Below are 23,189 nucleotides of genomic sequence, written 5' to 3'. Positions count from 1 at the left end.
AAGATAACCACAACCGCGTAGAAATTTCATTTGTATTTTTTGTTTAGAACTCATTTTCTCAGAGTTCAACAGCTGCTACAAATTAGCACGTGAATCCTGTTTATTTGGGAAACACACTGAGCACGTATAAAGTAAATTCACAATGAAGGAGAAAACTTGCTTCCAACTTCGATTCACTGTCGATTTTGCAACAATAAATAAAAACGAAAGGCATGACACAATATATGCATAATTTGCTAAGTTGATGTTTAATACAGAATGTACGGAAATTCGAAAGTCTTCGTTCGACGAAGTAGCTAAGGCCGGAAATTGTTTTACAGGTTCATTAGATGCATAGGAACATGTCATAAAGTTTGTCACAAAAATGAGGTTCGGATTTTCGCGTCGCATTTTTTTGAAAATTGATAAAGTTGTAATTTCACGTATTTTTTTCCGTTGGTCTTAGAAAAAAAATGGTTCTTGCAAAAGTTGTCCGTCATGTTGCCCTCTGTAAAATTAGTCCCATACAAAAATCACGTATCGTTGGTAGTTTACTTGTAAATTACCTGTAAACACGGACATCGATCGTTTTGTTTATCGCTATTAATTCTGTGAATTTTCAATGACATGCCTTGAAACTCGTCCAACGTGTAGAACAATCATTTCTCCAATTTTTTCAACAAGAACAAAAATTTTGCGCGAAACTCCAGGCCTGATTTTTTTGACAAACTTCATGGTATGTTTCTAGGCTAGCCAATGAACCAGTAAAAAAATTTCCAGTCTTATGTTCTTCATCGAGCGAAGTCATGTAAATTTCGACTGGATTACAAAGATTTATTTTGGATTTTCAGGCTGGTCAAAACAATGTTTGAAGTAGATAATTTAGAAAAAATGAAGAATGAACAAGTGCAGCTGTGGTTAGTCAAATTGAATTGGATCAAAACGATGTCGTCGCCTCATTATCAGAAAAAACCAGCGCATGCATACGAAGAGTTAAGTTATCAACAGTTTTTTAGACATCGTTATACTATTCTGGAATTTTTGTAACTGAAAAATGTTTGATTTATACGGGGCAGTGCTCAACTAAAATATATGCGAAAAACGAATTTATTATACCTGTTTTCAAAAATGATGTTCAATTCTAGTAGATTCCTGCTTTTTCTGAATTATTTACTGCATTACAAGTCCTCTTTTTTGTTGATTCAAGGATTTATCAGGGGTACGTAGTATATAGCAAAAACAATGAGTAAATGGAAGAATTAAGAAATAAATACTAAAAAAGGGTCAAAACGATTTCGTCTTAATATGGAGGAACGAAAACAAGAAGTAACGGATTTGCATTTAAAGAGCATATAATACTATTCTGAATTTTTTGTAAATGATGAACTTGTACCATATACCTAATTTGAATAGATCGTAGCTGACTTTGTTAGGAATTAAATTATCCAAAAATGCCTTGACTTGTTTTGATATCCAGCTGTGCAAATGACCAAAACATAACTAATGTAAAATCAATTTGGTCGCATTCAACAAACTAATGCTTTAATTCAAAATGTATTGACCTCATAAAATATGTGTAACACGTGATTTCGCAGAATTCATTTGCAACAAAAATTACCAGTTATTCGTAGAAATTGAACAGACTGTAGGTACGCGAACTTGGTACTATCGAGTAGCCACATTCTAATGCAGAAGCAAGTCTTATCGGGATTCATCTGCTACAAGAATCGAATGGTAACTTATCGACATTAACGATTGTATCATAAAAGTACACGATTTCTGCTGACAGCTGACTGACGTAGCGATAAAAATGTTCTAACCCTTTCTATTTCTTATGTTAGATAGTGACAGTCAATCCATTATTATGAACTGGACACCATAGCAACGTCTTCACTCGTTGTAAGCAAAAAATACTGTGAATTATGTGAATCAATACTTTAACCCACTTGGCTCCTTGAAGCTGTAAAAGATATTGTTCAGAACTGGTTCTCTTTAATAGGTACTGTTTACTCTATGTTGGTACTAAGAAATGATGCTCGATTATGTAACCCGTCTCAGATTATTCATTTACTACTCAATGAACGATTCCGAACGAAGTTCACGGCTTTTTATTGTGTTCCGTACCATGGGAATATCTTTGATGAAAGTAAACTGTCACGGCACGTAATTTGAGTTGCGTTTCAGTCTACAATGATTTACTAGGTATCACCATGTGCTCATCAGTCGCTAACTTTCCCTAGATAGACCATTTCCAATTACATCTTTCTAGTCAATGTCCTTCGCACACAAGTGTCAGGCTGCATTTTTCCCACTGTACTTGGATTCCACAAACTTACGTTCCTTTTCGCAATTTTTTCCACTGTACTTGGATGCCACAAACTTAAGTTCCTTTTCTCAGTTTTTTCCACCTCTCCCAGGACATCACTCTCCCTCAATACTCAATCAGCAAACCAATTGCTGGTGATTCCTCGACTCAGAAGAACGTGTATACCGAAGCTCTTTTGGACAACAATATAAATGCTTTTAACCTAACTTATACATCACCTGGATCCCCTTAATTACTGTGCAGTACGTTCATATGAGATTCGGTGTTTGTATCACCGTAGACGAGGATTCGCGTGAAGAAAAACAGACTTTGGTCCTTCCTCCGAAGGTCCTTAACCTTTGTTCCTAAATTTTTCTACCTCGACGCGTTTTCGACAGGACTGTACACCTGACACATCCTTAGAGAGAAGATCACTCGTGTCGTCAGGCAAGATGACGAAGCCCGACGGTTAACCTTAGGAGGAATACGAACGGAAAGAAAAAGAAGTAAGAATAAGAAGAAGCATGCCGAATGAAAAAAAGTAGAGAGAAAAGGAGGTAAAAATTGAATACAGCTGCAGCGCCGGCGGTTGGATGACTTCATCACTGCTGCACCGAAGGGGGAGTTTCGGAGAAGCCCACGTTCGTCTGACAGACTCTTCTCTTGCCTCGAGTATTTTCGTACAGAAGGCTTCGACGCCGCCGGATCTCGGGTACAAGAGTGAAGTTTGACTATCGCAGTGTGTGATGATCACCGCCTCGCGAATGGCGGGTATTTGTCATTAGTGATTCTCGGTCAATCGGTATTACCATCATCATCGAACATCCGGCAGATGCAGCGGGGAATTCAGCTGCAGACGGTACTTAAGTATCAGCAATGAAGATAATGTTGTGAAGGGTCACTTCATTCATCCGTCGATCGCTGCGGTGGGGTGAAATCATCGATGTGATTAAGTGCATGTATAGTGTCTGACCGCATGTGTGAGTCATATTTTACACGTTTTCGTGGTATTTCAACTGCGTCTAAGCGTAATTGCAAGACATGGAGGAAGTGGCTTGATGGGCTTCGAAGACTTCAAAAGCGGACTAAGCTTGGTGCCACAGTCTGTTTAATTCTAGAGGTGACACCGCGACTTTTCTAGGACGTAAGAATATGGAGCTAAAAGTCTTCCTCGTCCATTTTCTGCAATGGATTATCATCGGCTTTGGATTCGCTACGGCCATTAGATACGAAGTGAGTTGGTTACTTGTTTCCAAAGTTATTAAATTATCGCTCACTCGTCTTTCTGATTTTTTTTCTCATTTCCTCCGTCCACGCTCTGATTATTTTTCAACTGCCTAGTTTGATGCCGCGGTAATTGAGGTTGGTACTTAGTTCGAACCAATGCAGAAACGCGTATCCTTGCGTTGTGTAAGAGTGTGTAATACTTCCGTAGTGAAAGCAAGGGAATTATTATTCAAAGACTTTTACTAATAATTTTACACATATCCAGTAGAAGCAGATTCATCGGCTTTTGCACCCAAGAGATATTATTATCATAATTAGCGTTGAGAATTATGATTATTACTTTATTTTACAACCATCGTATTATTCGACTTGGACTAATTATATTATGTTAGCTCAAGTCGTCAACGCGCAAAACATTCTCTATGTAATGATATTAAAGAACAAGTTGCCTTCCACCACCAGATGGATTTTATTTACACCGAACCTTTATGAAACGTGCGATCTTAATATAGTATCTTGTTCGCAAATTACGTTTCATCATTTGTTATCACAGTATAAAAATAATCAAGAGGAGCAAATTTTTTTACCAAAATTGTGTGTAACGTCGAACTATCCAATCTAGCGGACAAGTTCAATAACTCGTATAATCTCACATTGTTTTCTTCTCCTGAGTGATAAAATAATTACTTTAAACTCGGTGAAATATTTCTTTGGTCGAAGCAAAATTTTTATTCAATTTGAGACAATGGCACGTTACTGTATTGTTGAATTTTGTACGTTTTGTTTGCTATTGCATCAATTTTTCAAACTTTTGTTAATAATTGAAGCATTAGCTGTGTCGTTGACCCTGTCATTTTCCAAAATTTAAAGCGACGACTTTATCGCTCAGGAGAAAAAACAAGTGTTGAAATACGAGTTGATGAATGAAAATAAAGTAATAAACAAAGAGACTGGAGAGTTAAAAGTAAATGCTCTTTGCTAATTCGATTACGAGATAGTCGTACGTTGAATTCGTATCAAATTAATGTATTTGGAAGTTTTCACGTTTTTCCTAAAAATTCACGAAAAACGAACACTAAAATTATAAACCAGAGCTTTATCTATCAATTTTTCACATTGAATTGCTTTACTGTGATCAAGAATCTGATTGAATCGTTCATTTTCACTCCCCAATGGCTTATATTAAGAAAACTGTGTTTCGCAAATTCAATGAAACAGTTTTTTTTTCTATTGTCAATTCAATATTGCTATCCGATGATGAAAATCAGTATCAGTGGATTCGAGGAATAATTGAATGTTATACGGTAGAAATGTGATCGGGAAAAATCTGTCAGCGAAATTTTGGAGATAAATGTTCCCAACAAAATTACTATAAATTGCGTTAATCTGTAAAAGTCAGTTTGGTGATGATAACCTCAATTAGTTAATTCCTCCAGTCAGTTCAATGGTTATCGCATATTGTCTCCGACTTTGTCAGCATGTAGCGACTGATTAGTGATTTTCGTACAGCTTGTTTCGCTATCGCAAAATTTGTTTGTATAAGCTCAATACTAGTTTAAAATAAATTTCGTTACGATAAAAAGTGGGATTAGGATCTTGTTTCTATAGGTTCTGAATTCGGAATCACTGCATACGCTTTTCAAATTCTGTCTGAAAATCTTCCTCGTACTTACCAATTTGTTCATAATCTATACATTCAGATTCCTCAATACCTCAACAGCCTTTCCGGTGTTACCCTAATAATCTTATATTAGTAATTGACGTATAAATTTTGCTATCGCAAGTGTACAATTTTTTGAAACTTCATATCGACAAGCAAAACAAATCAGTTTATGTAACTCGTTTCCGTGTGTCCATCATTAGCAGTTTTGATAATGGCTGAAAAGACATCGACGATGTGGATATGATTCTTTCGCAGCAAAATTACTTGGTCAAGGTTCCAAGCTTGTCACATTGGTTTGATTTCTATTATCGTTACCGTCCTCAATAATTTAATAAATACACCCATCAAGGTTGTACCAATTATTTGATAGATTACAGGTTGCACTGATTGTGAGAGAAATTTTTAGTTCCGGTTACCGCTCAGTCCTCAACTATTTTCATTTTTTACCACAATCGAAATATATAGTTCTAGATACAAAATGAAAATTAGTTTTCTAGCTGTTACCAGAAAGTCTAGTATCCGTTACTATTCTCTCTCATTACGATCACTGTTTCTATATTTTCTTGTAACCGTTGCGAAAATTTAATGCTCGTGCAACGATACATTGACGTTAAAGCCTTGTTCAACTAAAAAAGTAGAGTAAACCGAAGAAACTGATTTTGCGTTACAATTACCAAAAAAGAATCGACAATAGCGCAAAATGGTTACGTTTACCTCGTTTTTCGTAATTCCAACAATATTCAAACAGTTTTTTTCAACGATACCTGTTTTACTGAATTTTTGCTAGTTACTGTAACAAATGAAATTTTTCTCAGTGTGTTACATTAAATATGGCAAATTTAACTGTCCAAAAACCAGTTGCGAGACTTGATGCAATCTGTGTTATCCTAATTCGTCAAACGTGACTGTCGGTTTCGCTTGTTGTATTCGAATACGAAAAATCGAATGAATATTAGAGTTTGATAATTTATCGTTAATCTTATAAATCGCTAATTCCAATATCGAGACGTCATTGAATAAGAACAACAAATCAAAACGCGGAAAAATGAATCATAGTTTTTTTCAGTTTCCTTTCAAGACCGATTAGCGACTACTATTAATACGCAATTAGTTACGAAAGAGTCCGATTGATTCAACGAACATTTTATTGAATGATTACAAAGAAGCAAATGACCTCATGATTGACACACTTACCACTTGATTACAGATTTTTTTTCTTATGTAGGACAAAGCATTAGAAAATGTTTTTCTTAAATTGATTCTACGAGTTATTGCCCTAAATTTTCCAAGCTGCAAATTAGACTCGGCAATTCAAAGTTATTTCAATTTGTACGGTTTTAGTGGCAATTAACAAAGACTTTTGTGAGTTTAAAACGAGCAAGCATATAAAAACGGATGTTCGAAAAAAGAGAGATTCGTTCTTCTCATGTAAACCAAACATTTTATAACCTCACGTTATTCAATGAAAAAGTAAACTTTAACGAAGAGTGAAAACGATCTTTAAAAAAATAACAGTACATAGTTAATGCATGTATGTGATAAATTCTTCGCAAATTTTCAACTTGTCTTTTACGTGCATTGAGAAAAATTTCATTTGTTACAGTAACTAGAAAAATTAAGTAAAACAGGTATCGTTAAAAAAACTGTTTGAATATTGTTGGAATTATGAAAAACGAGGTAAACGTAACCATTTTGCGCTATTGTCGATCCTTTTCTGGTAATTGCAACGCAAAATCAGTTTGTGAGGTTTACTCTACTTTTTTAGTTAAACAAGGCTTTAACATCATTTTATTGTTGCACAAGCATTAAATTTTCGCAACGGTTAGAAGACAATATAGTAACAGTGATCGTAATGAGAAAGAATAGTAACAGATACCAGACTTTCTGGTAACAGCTACAAAACTAATTTTCATTTTGTACCTGGAACAAAATTTTTCGATTGTGGTAAAAAATGAAAATAGTTAGGGACTGAGCGGTAACCGGAACTAAAAATTTTTCTCAGCATGGTCAGAATAATACTCAAGGTTTGACAAAGGAACTGCTGATAATTTATGATATATTATACGGCAACCAAGTCTCGGTTTGTTCCCAGGAGAATTAAATCGAGGAATTTGAGGTCGACGAAGAGGTAATACACGGAATAAGAAGGGTTTACGGCCGCAGAATAGCAGGCTAATTGAAGCGCGACGTTCAAAGTGCGAGTTAAGACATGAAATTGACCGGCGTATTGGCTGCTGTGTGCCGGAAACGTTGGACAGATGGAAAGCGTAGTTACTTAACAATTGGGAATGACCAATAGTCGATATTTCGTCTTTCGTCTCAGTTACAGTGCCGGTCGTATATTTATTTGCTTCTGGCTGGTTGTCGCGGATTATGGAGGCAATGGACTCGAACATGGTTCGTATGAAGTAGACAAAACGAGTTAAATCAGGGATTAGGAGTGTGAGCATTTCTGTTGAGATACGTCATCGTAGAATTAAACAGAATCAGTTTTCTTCAAATTTGGATTGCGCGTCGTTCGGTCGGATTGCCAAGAAACATGGCAGATGACGGAAGAAACGAGATGAAATCGCAAACCACTTTTCATTGTAATCGCGCAAATATTGCATGCAATCGCTTCAATTCGTTTCAAATTATTTAGCAATTGGTTAAAATCAGATTGAACCTGTACAATTTCTTCGAACTATTTTGACATAGCTTGACACCACTTGAAGCTGCTTAAAACCATTAGAAACCGCTTAAAACTATTTTGGAATGAATTGAAACAGGCTGAAATAAGTTTGAACCATTTTAAATTGCGTGAAACCCATTAAGAATCGTTTGAAACCTCTTGATATTAGTTTGAAACAGCTTGGGGATGTTTCTTGATATTTGTAAACTATTTAAAACCGTTTAAAATCACTCTGAATCCGTTGGAAATTGTTATCCACATAATTTGCGAATGAATTACTTGTTGGAAAATAAATTCACAGAATAGTAACGAGAACTTTGTTTAGAGCAAATAATCCCAGTTATATTCCGCTGAGTATTGAAATAGTTCACATCAATTTGATAAGAGTATTAAATTATGTAGAAAAATCATTCGAAACGTATTGTGATGCAATTAGTCGCTTGGAAACTACTAGTGCAGGTAAAAATTCAAAGATTTTCTATTCTAAAAGGTGATTTGGTCTCTATAATTCTGTGTCTCGGTTCTATCTGACACGTGAGAAAATTTTCACACCTCTGCTAAGACTAGCTTTCAAACAACTCGCATATTGGCTCGTAAAATTGACGGTTTACAATTTTTTCTGTATCAAAGATGGTTTCCTGGTGGAGCTCTTTGTAACTTCATTTCGTTATCACTTCAAAACATTTGTATCCTTGAAAAGGGAACCATAACTCTGAAAATCAGTGGTTTATTGGTTTGTTTCGCTAAAAGCAGTAATATAAAAAATCGGAAAATAAAATAAAAATACTCGGTTAGAAATATGAATAACTCATAAAGAAATTCTACTTTTGAATTTTTAGATTTACAATTTATCGACTGCAAATTGAAATTAAGCGTGAAATCCCCTAATAATTGAATCTTCGCGTTAAAAAAATCAACTGTCATAAGAGCACAAAGCAGAGGAATTTTCACATTATTTTTTTCACTCTTTACATTTTACAAGCAATTGAATTTCACCGATTTTCCAGCATATACGTAAAACTTAGGAAAGGTGACGTAACATTGCTATAATTTTTTGCCGTATTTGCTTGATTTTTCATTTAATAAAAAATAAATAAAAAAATACGATCCGATTATTTTTTGTTTCCGATGCGAAGTTTTTATTGTCAAAGTTTAGAACAACTTTGATCAAGTCTGCATTTTTCTACGCGTTAAGCAGAAATCGATTCAGAATTGACAGATGCCAATTACTGAACTGACCTAGATTGATGATTTTACGCCAGGTGCAGTAGTTTATGAGACGAATGATAGTTTGCAATGTCTAGAAATCGTGCTAAGCGTCCACCATTTCCCGCTGGCTAAAAAAGCGGAACTCCGAATTGTCACGGTTCAAACTGTATTGAATTACTTGACACGCTATGTCCGAGATTTGATTAAAGATTAGAAGTTTAGCTTTTACAGCTCGAATGGGGAAGACTCATGAAATTTTTTTGCAAATCAGGAGAAAACTATTTGACATATTTTTTTTTGTTTAAAATAAAGTTAGAGTAGATGCAAAAGTTTGTAAAAAAGGTACTGTGTGACATTACTCGTACTCAAGTTTATCAATATACATTGAAAGCACGCGATATTAAACTGCACATTAACTTTTGTAACTACCGTTTTCGACAGGAATGAAAAATATGATCTGATTGTTTTTGAATTAATATACTTTATGCACATGTTAAAGGTAGAATTTTTTTTCATAAACCTTTCGTGTAGCGAAGTCCACGGATCAAATTCTGCTAATGCAACTGTTTCCATCTTTCTCTTCATTGGTAAAAGATCGGAAAACCTCTATTTTATATTAATATGGATCGAGTCAAAAACTTTCAGCCACTCGCCAATTTGAGGCCTTCAAGTCTTACCGGTTACGAGAAACACGTCGTTAATTTAATTTTGAGATAGATCGTTAGAAACTGCCAAGAAAACGATGTTTTTCGACATTATGAAGCTTGTATATGGAAACGACAAAAATAAAAATAGTTTTCATTTGTTTGCGTGAAAATACAAACATTTTGAAGAATATTTCGACATGCTTAGAGCGGGATCAAGTTGGACCATAATTAAATCGGTGTAAAAATTTCAAGGATACGGAAAGAAAAATGTTTATAAAATTTCAGATCTTTGCAAGATTTATATACCGATTTAATTATGGTGTCATTTTTATCCGAATCCAAAAATTTCAGAATATACTCCGAAATGTCTATTTTTTCAGGAAAAAAAAAAAGAAAAAAACTTGACACAATATATTTTTTGTTCTTTGTAATATACCATCGACTGTGCGGGTTTTCTGAGAGCAAACTGCTCGTGATCTTTATTTTTAAAAGATGGAAAATTTGATTCAATAAAGAAAGGAACTCCTCTTACTTTTGGGAAGAAGGATTATTGGATCTGCTAAGTCAAAAAACTCTATTTTAAGGTCAATTAGTACTCCTACCTTTACCGACCGAGAAAACTCGCCCTTTTTCTTTCTATATTAGGAGTACTACATGACCTTAACTGAGCTAAAGCGTTTCACGAACTCGAACTTTCGCCATAGCCGCCATGTCATAGACTTGAGTAACAAGTTACGGAAGCTGCCATTTTCGTAGACTTCGACAATAAATTGCCAGAGCTACTTTCTCATATTGTTTTACGGGATTGGGAGGTACAACTTCCCAGAGCTACCTTCCTCCACAGACTAGGGAAATGGGAATTCCGTGTCTTTCGTGCCTGCACTTTTTGATCGCCAATTTTTTTCTAACTCACAGCCCAAGGCGAGAGCCGTGGCTGTCTATCAGACTTGGCATTCCCCGAAAACTCGTTGTCCTTTAAAGGCACTTGTTTGACCAAAGCTGTCTGTTAGCCTGCCTCTATCCAAATTTGAAATCAAGTAATTTTAATCGTCAAATAAGGAAACAGATATGATTTTACTTTCAATGCTCAATCAAAGATTGGATTACCAACTTCAAGCATCAAACAAAGTCGAAAGTAACGAAAGAAAACTACCATGAAAAATCACATGGCCAAAAAACTAAAAATGATGGCCAAATTCTAACTGATACAAGATCTGAGTACTAGAGGATACTGTATCACAAAGTTTCGAATTTGCCTTGAAATTATTCCAAGTGGCAAATGAAGTTGGATTCATCGACTGCCTACAGATGAGACCACGTATACGTGAGTCAGTGCAGCGCTGTGCTGCCGATTTGCTATCTTCCAAGAATTGAAGAGGTTAGGTACCTGCCACTTGGCTAGGTACAAAAATTATGAATTGAAATAAAAATTGAAAATATATGCGTGACCAATCGTGGTCAGCAGTTAAATTTATACCCAAATTCTGGGACGATCTAGTTCGCTGAGCATTGCCGCTGCTCATACCGAAGGGGGGAAAAGGATTCATTTTTACAGGCTTATATCGCCAGCTTAGCGGTCGCTGCTAACTCTTGTTGAAACTTTTTGGCGTCGATCTCTGTATCTGTATTGGTGATTCTCTTCCTTAATACCAGCCTGGGTGCCTGGACACGTTACAACCTACAGGATTAAAAATGTCGAGAACGCGCGTTCTTTGACAGTTTTTCGGGATGTATACTTCTAAATGGATTTCATATCTGGATATATCGGACTTTTTCACATGAAAAAACACATCACGGTTATATTTCTTTTCGGACGACAGGAAGTGCTAAGAATGCAAAGATAAATGTTCAATTCGAAAACATGGCAAAATTGATCACTGTGTTGTTCGTAAGAGGTAATACCTAATATCCTAAAAATTTAACGATTTTCGTATTTCAGTACGCACTGTAACATATTTAAATCGGAGCCAGATTTAAGCTTCGTTCTTGAAAGGGTGGCCAAAAATTAGTGAACACGCACACGTTATACACATGAATTTTGGGTCTTATTGCAGACAGTTTAGTCAGCACTGATACACTCAACTGGGTTTAATTGATTTTTTTGAACGTGCTGAATGGTTCTGATTGATTTCCATGTTTGCAGCCGACGGCGACGCCGAGAGGAGCCGGGACATCAGCGAATCCGAGTGGCAATCCTTCCAGCGGATGTTGCCAGTGCAAATTCGATGACACCGCCTACCTCAACTCAGCTTGCGGGAGTATGGCGTCTTTCATGATACTTGTTCAGAGCTTGATGATGTCCAGATGCGACATAGCCGACCCTTGTCGACGGGCCGGAAGGTCGGATCTACCGGACGGCCAATGGTAAGCAATGGTGATGACACAGTTAGTATGAGGACCTCGGTTATTTTTATACCAAGCAAACCGTGCTTCTGCGAAGGTCGTGATTAGCGTTTCATTGGAAAAATCATGCGTGCGATGGCTCGAAGAAACATGGTCGAGAGACATGTGACCGTAACAGTTGAGTGATACCGTGTCCAACGGAAACGATTACAAATTAAGCACTCAAGAAGTTTTGTTGAGGTAAACTCAGTTGAATTGGCTCCAACAAATATTCAACTTATATAAAGAAATACAAAAGACCAATGAATTCGCGTAGAAAGAACGTAGTTATTGAACATTTTTCAGACATAGTACTATTTTGTCTTTTTTGTAAACGACAAAACTACACCATATATCCGATTTATTGTCTACAAATCTACAAATCGCCTGCATTTGGATTTTCATTCGGCTCTTCAAGTGGCTGCGGAAACAACGCATGTGAAATTCATTCAGTTGCAGTCAACACACTAACGCTTTGTTTTGGAATTTATTCATACTACAAAATATCTGTATCAAGTGATTTGTGCGAAATCCGAAATCCAACTACCGTTTCGTAACTTCTATTCCTCAATTTTCCCGTTTGTACACTTTTATGACTTTCCCCCGTAAGTCGAATCAAAAATACCGTGAAAGATGATTTAGACTAAAGAGTCTTTGTTTGTAGCTCAGAAAATGAAATACTTCCGTTCATTCTGTGTGATTTATAGAAATATAAATAAGCTATTTTATGCACAATCATCGGTTTTTTCGATTTTATTCAGTGCCCCACTTTACCCCGATCCTCGTACATTCCCAGGATCATTTCAATTGACGATAGCAAGTTCAACGTTTTCGAACTACGGTTGATTGGTTGTTAGTCGTGCGAGAGAACTAATTGCCAAGTAAAATTATACACCTACTTATCAGTTTTATGAACGGAACGTGACATAATGTTGCTAATTTGATTTGATTCAGGTACGATTTTATCATCGTCGGCGCCGGAGTTGCCGGACCGATCTTAGCCAGACGATTGAGCGACTATCCGTGGTGGAAGGTGCTTCTCATCGAAGCGGGACCTGAGGAACCAACGATGACGGCTTTTCCGGGGCTTGCCTTCAACGCGATCAACTCGTCATTGGACTGGAAGTTCTTGACGGAACCAACGCAGCCACACCCGACAGCTTGCTTGGGTGAGCTTTGGCAAGTCAAGCTGAAGACAGCTTCTTTTGTGGAGAATGAATAGACAGTAGCGTCTGCATCAACAATTGGGAAAAGAGAAGAAACCGTTTAAGAGATCGCCAACTGTGTTATTTGTGCCAATGATAGTGAACAGCAATGAAACAACAAGCCTACTATGCAACAGAAATAATTCTGAGCAATTTCAATAACGAAAGTTTAGGTATTTTAACAGTTTGATAAAAAAAATTTATAGTTAAAACGTTTAAAATTACTGGACTCTGACGTTTTTTATTTGATATTGATGTTTTTGAACTCATTTTGATCACTGTAGTGATCTGCACAAATTGCTTGAAATTTTTTTTTTTTTTTGGCGTAGTTGTTTCCGGTGTTAGTAAAATAGATTTTGAAAAGTAGGGTGCAACATATACCCTATCTAAGTCACATTTGTGCATTATAATTCAACTATCATGTAAAATCTCTAGAATATTTTTCAAACGATTTGTACGCATCTGGTTAACAATCAAAATGAGCCCAAACATACGACTGGAATCACAAATATTAGAATTCAATCATTTTCAACGTCTTAACTTTAAAAGTTTTTCTCAAATTGTTCATATCTCAGCTTGTGGTATTCGAATTTGGTCACTCTGATTCATTTGTATTACATATTAGGGTAATTTGATCATTTGCCTATAGAATCATGGTGCAAATAACATTGTTGGTTTTTTCTGAACAATTTTGGTATTAGTATCCCATTCTCAATTTCCCCTTCTACACAGTGAACACGAGGAGTATGTGATTTGTTTTCAATTGTTACCATCAGCCGTTTTAAATTATACGGGTTTGATCCTGAAAGCGTTATGAAGAGAATTAAATTCTCTACAAAAGTATTTTTCAATCGCGACCTCCGTAGCTCGAACACTGCAAAAGTTGCAAACTTGGAAAATCGATTTCATGTCTGGATTCATCTTTAAACGTTTCTGACTGCTAAGCTAATGACTTGAAAAGAAAAAATCACATGACATATTTTCAAAGCAATTCGATTTTCTATAAAAATGTCTATGGATCAAAGTTTGTAGCTTCAAGGGTTCATGAGTTATAAGCCTCGAAAGTAAATTTTACATGAAAATTAATCTTCAACCATTAATTACCACCAAAATATTTTTCGTATGTCCAATTAATATGAAACACTGTCACTAAGCGACTTGTCCCTACAACCTGAAATATATTTGAACCCACACTTTGCCAACAGCATGCAGGTGGAGAAAATTTGTGCACTAAACTCTAAAGTCATCGCAACAATAATTCAAATCATAAATTTCTGAGGAATTCAATTCTCTACAAAATGCTCCGAGATTCAGACACGTATCGTTGAATGCGCCTGATTGTGAATGGTAACAAATTGGGAGAAAAAAAATGACGCCCTACCAATGTTACTCAGATGAAAAAGCTTCAAATTCCGAGGGCGACATTCCAAATTTGAAATTAAGAGATATCCTTCCGCGAGTATTGCCTTCTTTCTTTTGCTACCTATACATTTAATGTGTCAGACTCGAGGCGGTTCCGGGAACGCTATTTACGCCAAACACGAAATGCGATGAGAACCATCTGATACGTCGGTAAGTCAGTCTGTAAGATCGTGCACCGACATGTCGAGCAGGTCAGACATTACACAGCGCTAATCACGCATCGCCGATATACCTCTGACGATCTCCATTACATTTTGTGTTTGATGTAAATACGCGTGCCTGGAACCGGTTAGAATCCAACACGTCATGTGTACACAACAAGCTTTGATCTAAGAAAAAAGTTACATTATCGTACCATGCAATCGCGACGAATTGAGCGTCTTTAAAATCTGACATTATTTTAATTATAGGAAGTGCGATTCATCTAGATTGCTTGGTATGATGACGTGATTCTTTTCGCAAATAGTAGCACTAATACCGACTAAAACTTTGCGGTTACAGATTTCTTTGAACATTATTACTCCTACAATAAAATATATACTGAGAATGTGTCTGAAACACGAGTATTTAAAATGGAGAAATTCATTCTGTTGGTGGAAGGGGTTAGACTTGAGGTAAAAGTCTAAAAAAATTAGGGAATTAGTTTTTAATTATTCACAGCCGATTTGGAGGGTTGAGATGGTCCAAATTCAACAATGACCTTTTCAAGGCCTACCTACCCTTGTAATATTCAACCTACTCGAGATGTTGGCGGCCGATTTTACCGACCGGCTTACCGACGTATCAGACGATTACCATCAGATTTCGTATTTAAGCCAAATGCGCGCGCTCCCGAATCGTTCAGAATCCAACACGATAAATGTACACCTGATCTGTCCTCGAAACCTCAAATCATGGAGACTAGAGGTAAGAAGGCCGAACGCACATGGCGGAATCGTCGAAAAGTGGATCGTGAAAGTGATGAAAGATCTTGTAGTTCGGGATGTATCCGCAAGCGATACCAGCGCCTGGTTACGAATAGGATACATACGTGAGGATCGACGATTCAAAATTACCGCGCTGACGGAGCCCGCAGTGGTAGCGCCGCCAGGCGGGTACAATCCGCGGATCGTTCATCACTTTCACAGTCCATTTTGCCAGCATTGCGTTCGGCCTCCTTACCTCTAGTCTCCATGCCTCAAATTTCCACCTAATGGGAACTTGACATTCGCAGAAAGAGGCGGAATCTGTGCTTGGCCACGAGGCAAAATGGTGTCGGGCACCGGGGGTCTCTATGGCATGATGTACGTTCGGGGTCACCCCGAAATCTACAACAAATGGGCGCGGGAGGGGAACGTCGGTTGGTCGTACAGTGAGATCGAGCACTACTTCGAGCGGGCGGAGGCGCCGGCAAATCCGAATATGGTGCGGAGCGAGCCGTTCGCGCGAACGCGGAGCGGCGGCCCGTTGCAGATCAACTATTTTCCGCACAAGCCGGACTTCTCCGACGACCTGCTCAACTCGGCAAAGGAGCTGAGCTACCGGATCGGCTCGCTCCGTGGCTCTAACCAGACGGGTTTCATGGTAGCCCCGATGATGACGAGCGCCGGCCTTCGTGGAACTACTTCGCGGTACTATTTGCGGCCCGTCTCGCATCGGCCCAATTTGGACGTGTTGATAAACGCTCACGTGACACGAATCCTCGTGGAGAAGGTGGCTGAGTATTTGCGACGTTAGACTTGTTATCTTGTCAATATTTTATTTATTCCCGACTCGACCATAAAGTTAATTTTTTTTTACCTCAAGAGCGGGACGAAGTGGTATGTTTTCCCCTGAAACGTATTTACGGGAAATATGAGGCCAATTTAAAAATCACAATTTTCAAATAAATTTTCCGGCCAAAGTTGAGTCGGAAATGAAATCCTATATGTAACACAGGAATAAAATTCGACTTTATTCCCTTGTTACATAATATACTATTTGTTGTGTTTATCAAGTGGGCGTAATACAGAATGAGCGGTACAAAAAGTGGAAGAATTTTGTGGAATTTATACCTCGACAACCAATTATTCAATTCTATCGGGGCTTGTTTCTTTTGATTCTTTCGACATCGATAGTTACTTACACTTTTTTCCCAATCAAAATCAATTGCTAGGAAGCATTTTTGTTGACGAGTTCAACGTCAATAATTTCGATCGGTGACATGTTTTGCGGTGCCCATGGTTCGACTTTCTTTCTACCACAATGACGACAATTTGAAGTTTAAATTCTATTGTTAATCCAAAGGTTAGGACTTTTTAAATATGACTACCAAAAAAATATTATTTAAAAAACGTAGTATCGTTGCAAAGAGAATTAACTGTCCAAAAATACTATAATATGTCTCCAAATTTGAAGGAAATCGGTTAAATCGATCGGTTCGTTCCTGAGATATCGTGGACACAGCAATGTAATAGGACAGAGCGAAGTGGTTGACGATACTGTTAATAACAACGCATCTCATCAACTGATTTTTATGAAAAAATATGCAAATGAAGCTCGATCTACGTATGTTTTAATAATATGAACTCAAATCAAATTGAATAATTGGTTGTCTGGATGTTAATTTTTAAAATTCATCCACTTTTTCAGGCGTCCACTCGTATGCAATACACCATGAGGATGCTGTAGTCAGCCTTCACCGACTGCGCTAAGTGTCTCCCATTTTGGCTATTATCAGAGCCTATGTATCGTCGATCCATAAAATTCACAGCTTGCGTAATTCTGCATGTAATATCGAACACGAATATCCAAACACGTGGTTGCTTTACGCAAGAATAATGCCAGAAAACGTATTCGTGTAATTGAGTGGCCACATAGTGCTGGGGTACATATTCTGGCGATATTCTCGCGTGAAACGAAAATGTTATGGGATATTTCTGTTTAACGTTGCATGAAGAATTGCGCCATCTGAGGTATTTTCATATCAGTGATGCGCAGGCTCGTATAAAAGTCAAAATAAGTGACATTTTACTTGGACAATAAAGAATGACTATAGCATCCTTTTACTTTTCTTCTCTTATGTCTATCACGTAATTGCTGCTTAAGTGTCCAATTTTTAGTTATTCATATTTACTGTCGGGTGATTCGTGGATAAATAAATAAAAAAATCAATAAATAAACTAGTGGTCCGCGAGGGCGTACGGGGTCGAGTACATCGACAAGAATGGGGTACGGCGAGTCATGAAGACTAACAAAGAGGTGATTCTAACCGCCGGGGCTATCGGGTCACCGCAGATTCTGATGACGTCAGGAATCGGACCCAAGGAGCACCTCACTAAGCTCGGAATAAAGCCTGTAAAGGATCTGCCGGTAGGAGAAAACCTCCACAATCATGTCTCCATCGGCATAAAGATGAGCATCAATGACACTCACTACGAAACGCTCACTCTTAGCGCGATCAATGAGTTCCTGGCCACCCGGAGCGGGCCTTTAGCTAGCACTGGTCTGACCCAGGTAAAGTATTAGGCATCACCTAAATACATGTTTCAATTTTCACTACCGCCAAAAAAAAAAAAAAAAATTAAACGACATAAATTGCAAATGCGATTTCAATTTTGAAATAAAGATAAAGTAAAATGCAAAATGCATATGTGATTTGTCATTTGGGGAAAATAAAATGGTGAAAGAAAATACTAATCACATTTGTAATTAGTGTTCATTAAAATTTGGTTCAATTGCAATTTTCTCATATAATCAAATTCTTGAGTGCAAAATTTGTTTTTCACGGACACACATGTGGCGATATCTACAAAAGCATAGGAGCACTTTCATTTTGGTCTAAAACGGTTCGTATTTTGACAAAAAATTCAGAAGAAAAACTTGAAGCCAATCGAATGGGGTTATGCAACGAAAATTGGGTTTTCTTGTTTTCGCGTGCAGTAAGACTCAAGCCCGTAGTTTAAAAAATCTCAAATCCGGTGAAAAATATTATTTTGTACACTCTACACCATACTTAAAAATAAAAAACAAATCGTCGATGTTGAGGATCGGTTTGGTGTGGAATGCCTCATACACAGAACCGTATCCTATTGGCAATAACATCTAGAATATAGCAAATAACAAATCATTAACTGTGTAGAACCGGAGTTGAAATTTTCACTATAATATTTCATTATTGAATTCCCGAAATAACTTTTCCCAGTGTACAAAGCGAATGAAAGAATTATAAATGGATCGAATAAAGATAGCAATTAAATTTGAAAAATATGTAATTGTATATTTGTGAATTGTAATTTTTACGATCACTGCGCAGGTGACAGCGTTTCTAGAAAGCAGCTATTCGACGGCTGGAGTTCCCGACCTGCAGATATTCTTCGACGGTTTTAGTTCAAAGTGCCCTAGGACCGGCCTTCAAACGGAGTGTCCAGATGGTAGCATCAACACGTGTCCGGAGCGTCGAGAGATAGTCGCCAGACCGACGGTCGTCTGTCCACGAAGCAAAGGCTATATGAAGCTGCGCTCGCCGAACCCGTTGGACCCGCCACTCCTGTACCCCAACTACTTCGTGAACGAAGTCGACGCAAAGATCCTCGTTGAGGGTATAAAGAAGGTCGTCGAGCTGAGCAAGACCAAAGCATTGCGGAAGTGGGACCTCCGCCTGGACAACAAACCCCATCCATGGTGTGCCAGGTACTACTTCGGGTCTGATGCTTACTGGTCTTGTCTCATCCGCGTTCAGACTGGCCCGGAAAACCATCAGGCGGGGTCTTGCAGGATGGGCCCGGTTGGCGATGTCCGCGCTGTTGTCGATCCTGAGTTGAGAGTTCACGGCGTTGAAAACATCCGCGTTGCTGACGCTTCGATTTTCCCCATCGTTCCCAACGCCAACCCCGTCGCCGCCATCATCATGGTCGCCGAAAAGGCCTCCGACCTCATTCGGGCCGCTTGGATGGTGAAGTGAGAAATTCTCGTTCGCCGGTACGAGTTTCTTGTCCCACCGCCAAAATATGCCGATCCTCTCGAGATCTTCGAAAATTCGGAAAAGAGAGAGATCTTCTTCGACTTCTTCTTTTTCTCCTTTGCTCTTTCATTGGTTAACGGGTTTCTTCGAGAAAGGAAAAGAAGGATAATGTACGATGTAGTGACGGTGAACTGACATGATTGTAACGTGCTTTCTAGAAATAATAAGGATTCAAGTTTTGGTTACAATATTGTCTAAAAAAAGGTTCTCAAATGTTGTGAGCTAAGAAGACGATATAATAAAACAATAACTTTCATACATGCAAGTCTGCATACTTTCAGTCTGCATAGTCATTGTGTATTTTCTGATGTACCATCGACTGGTAATCGATACATTGTAAGCAGTAAGTTAGATAGATCAGGTTCTCTGGCAGACTCCAACTCGTGTGACCATCGACATTAACACTTCACTTCGTGAAATCGATACTCTGATCGAGTGTAAAGAGAGTAAAAATAAAACCAGTAGCACCGAGCAGCATTCAAGAAAGATAAATATACGTAAAGAATTCGATTCTTTCGTCGGTTCCAATCGAACGGTTCAATAGAACTTTGATAATACTTCGATCGAATGGCACTATGTTATAATTAATAACGTAGATCAATAATTGTATATATATATACGCACGCATCTGTGATAATTTCTTCAGGAAACTGATCGACTCGTAAAACAAACTTCTGACGACGCACTTGTGGTTAATATTGAAGCAAAAAATCTGCGGGTTGTAATACCAGTTTGCACAGGTTTTACCGATGATCGAAGTGGGGTAATATTCAGACGCCTGCTTCCTCGGGCATTCGTTATACATATAAACTCCTTGGCAGTGCGCGGCAGAGCTTAACTACAACTCAGAGTGAACAGGTCAGTATTTCGCCCTTTTATTATCAACCTTGAGAAGCCTTTCACCGTGTTTACTTCTGAATTATGGAGATTGTATTCCAAGCTCTACAAAAGACACAATGAGAATAGATTGTATGGTTTAAATAATTTTTTAATCCATTAAACTGTTCACGTTACATCGAAAACACAATTCACAGTATATGGTAGCTTCCGGAAAACGACTGCTTGTACAACGGGGCAAGGTTCAGGTTAATTTTATCGCAAACCGTGGAGACAAACGTCCATTTTCTGTAAGTACCGTCAACCTTTATCCAGTACTTTATTCTGCGCAATGGAACGTTTTCATAAGAGACTATCGTTTATGCCAGAAGAACTAACGTAAGATAATATCGGATCCATTGCAAGTTTTACATGAGTCTTCCTGAATACATGTCGTGTGGTTTTAATAGCTTTTTCTTTATCATTCCATTCCGAAGCAGAAAGACAATTTTTTATTGCCACTTTCATATTTATGCAAAATCATATCCCTCTTAACATTTTCTGTATTTTTTGCCAAATTTTTCCACCACCTCGTTCTGGGCAACGATTTAATTTTCAAGCAATTAGAGACCACTACTTTTTGCAGAAGAACTTAAATGGAGTCATGCCTGGCGCAAGGATGCACAGGAGCGACAGAAGGCACACTAGGTTCGCTGTTCCTGCAACTAATGCAAACGCTGATGTCGGCTCGGTGTTCATTGAACGAGGATCTGTATCCGGCGGATCAAACGACGTACATCCTGTCCAAAGCATCAGAGCCTATTCACTATGATTTCATAATCGTCGGAGGAGGAAGCGCGGGTTCCGTTGCAGCGAGGCGGCTTTCCGAAGTCGAAGAGTGGTCAGTGCTGCTAGTAGAGGCTGGGGAAAACCCTTCGGCCAGCACCGATGTCCCAGCGCTGGTGATGGACCTGCTTGGGATCCCGGAGGACTGGGAGAGCGAATTGGAAGCACAACCCGAGGCCTGTCTAAGCATGAAAAACGGACGGTGTTCATGGCACAGGGGAAAAGCGCTAGGCGGAAGCTCGACGATAAGCGCGATGTTGTATCTGACGGGAAACAAACGTGACTTCGATGCTTGGGCTGCGGCCGGAAATGGGGGCTGGTCGCACGACGAGGTCCTGCCGTACTTCAAGAAGTCTCAGCAAATGCCACCTGGTTTCGCTTGGCCGGACAGGTTCTTCGGTCAAGACGGACCTCTGGTCATCAGGAACTTCAACTTTTCCGAGAGCGCTATTCAGGATCTACTGCTCCAGGCTGTCCGGCAACTCGGCCTTGCCACTCCCGATGCCTTCAACGGTCCTCACTTTACTGGATTCGCTAAAGCCCACGGGACTCTGGAGAATGGAAAACGGGTGAACACGGCCAAGGCCTATCTGGGACCAATCAAGGACAGAAAAAACCTCCACGTAATCAAAGGAGCGCATGTCGATAAAATCGTTTTGAAGGATGATCAGGCGACTGGAGTTGACGTGACGCTGAGAAATGGTCAGAAGATCACTGTCCATGCCAAGAAAGAGGTCGTAGTTTCAGCTGGAAGCATTGGGACTCCACAGCTCTTGATGTTATCTGGAATTGGGCCAAGAGAACATCTCGAAGAGATGGGAATCAAGGTAGAGGCGGATCTGCCGGTGGGGCAGAACTTGCAGGACCACGTGACCTGGCTAGGATTGGGAATCAGCTACGATAATGATACGAATTTTCCGAGACCGTCGAAGCTGCTGGACGCGGTTTACGAGTATCTGATGCACGGCAGGGGGGAATTGTCGACGGTTGGGGGCGTTGATACCATCGGTTTCATCGATGTGCTGGACTGGGCGTCAGTTTACCCGAGCGTCCAGTTTCACGGCATGTACCTGCCGAAGAACGATCTTGGCAGGGCGGAATTTTTCGCGAGAGCGTTCGGTCTCAGCGAAGAAATTTCGCGAGAGGTGGTCGAACAGGCGAAGCGACGCGACACTCTGCAGCTTCTGACGTCGCTACTGAACCCGAAGAGCGTCGGTGAGGTCAGGCTGCGCAGCTCTAGACCTGACGATTCGGTCAGGATTTTTGCAAACTATTTCACCGAGCAGAGCGACGTCGATCTGCTAGTGAAGAGCGTCGAGTTTGTCAAGGCGCTCGAGGACACACCGGTCTTCAAGGAACATAACATCAAGTTCTATCATACGAAGGTGCCGACTTGCGCCGATCACCAGCTTGAGACGAAGGAGTACTGGGAATGCAGTGTGAGGCATATTTCAGGGACGATTCATCACGCCGTAGGAACCGCCAGGATGGGACCTAGTAACGATGTGCGATCTGTAGTCGATCCTCGGCTCAGAGTTCGCGGAGTTCGGAATATTCGAGTTATAGATGCTTCTGTTATGCCCAGTATCACCAGCGGCAATACCAACGCACCGACCATCATGATTGCCGAGAAGGCTTCTGACCTCATAAAGGAACGATGGATGGCTAAGGACGAATTGTGATGCCGTCGTCAGGGCCGACCGGTATCAGAAGATACGCTTTTACAGTTCGTCAATTTTCTCTTGTCATTGATGATATAGCTTATTCTTAATTCAAATCTGTACATGCAGTTAATCCTTTGAGAACACCTATTGTCAATAAATTATCATGAAAGTA

The 23,189-nt window shown here is 39.0% G+C and overlaps 2 protein-coding genes across 5 annotated transcripts; both read left to right on the top strand.

Annotated features, from left to right (window-relative positions):
* Window positions 1-19: 19 nt before the first annotated feature.
* LOC124212714 (glucose dehydrogenase [FAD, quinone]) lies at window positions 20-20,818 on the top strand. Its single transcript, XM_046613065.2, has 6 exons — window positions 20-3,517; window positions 11,845-12,065; window positions 13,038-13,252; window positions 15,924-16,402; window positions 17,855-18,184; window positions 18,984-20,818. Exons 1-6 carry the CDS (start codon window positions 3,437-3,439, stop codon window positions 19,629-19,631), a joined length of 1,974 nt encoding a protein of 657 aa, XP_046469021.1. The 5' UTR covers window positions 20-3,436; the 3' UTR covers window positions 19,632-20,818.
* Window positions 20,460-23,189, top strand: LOC138190308 (glucose dehydrogenase [FAD, quinone]-like). 4 transcript variants are annotated; one of them, XM_046613067.2, is made up of 2 exons: window positions 20,460-20,549; window positions 21,154-23,189. In XM_046613067.2, the coding sequence occupies exon 2, from the start codon at window positions 21,164-21,166 to the stop codon at window positions 23,033-23,035; it is 1,872 nt and encodes a 623-aa protein (XP_046469023.1). In that variant the 5' UTR covers window positions 20,460-20,549; window positions 21,154-21,163; the 3' UTR covers window positions 23,036-23,189. The 4 variants fall into 4 exon arrangements, with proteins under 4 accessions (XP_046469023.1, XP_068989554.1, XP_068989553.1 ...); XM_069133453.1 differs by having other exon boundaries at window positions 20,526-20,549; window positions 21,157-23,189; XM_069133452.1 differs by having other exon boundaries at window positions 20,546-20,818; window positions 21,157-23,189.

This window comes from Neodiprion pinetum, chromosome 2 (genome assembly GCF_021155775.2).
Source record: "Neodiprion pinetum isolate iyNeoPine1 chromosome 2, iyNeoPine1.2, whole genome shotgun sequence".
In the NCBI taxonomy this organism is placed as follows: Eukaryota; Metazoa; Arthropoda; class Insecta; order Hymenoptera; family Diprionidae; genus Neodiprion; species Neodiprion pinetum.
The sequence above is the reverse complement of the archived record's forward strand: the minus strand, read 5'-3'. Positions and strand labels throughout refer to the sequence as shown.

Coding starts and splice junctions, on each gene's coding strand:
- LOC124212714 (XM_046613065.2), top strand. CDS start 3,437: ATGGAGCTAAAAGTCTTCCTCGTCCATTTTCTGCAATGGATTATCATC. Junction 3,518..11,844: donor CTACGGCCATTAGATACGAA/GTGAGTTGGTTA, acceptor CCATGTTTGCAG/CCGACGGCGACGCCGAGAGG. Junction 13,253..15,923: donor ACACCCGACAGCTTGCTTGG/GTGAGCTTTGGC, acceptor TGACATTCGCAG/AAAGAGGCGGAATCTGTGCT.
- LOC138190308 (XM_046613067.2), top strand. CDS start 21,164: ATGGAGTCATGCCTGGCGCAAGGATGCACAGGAGCGACAGAAGGCACA.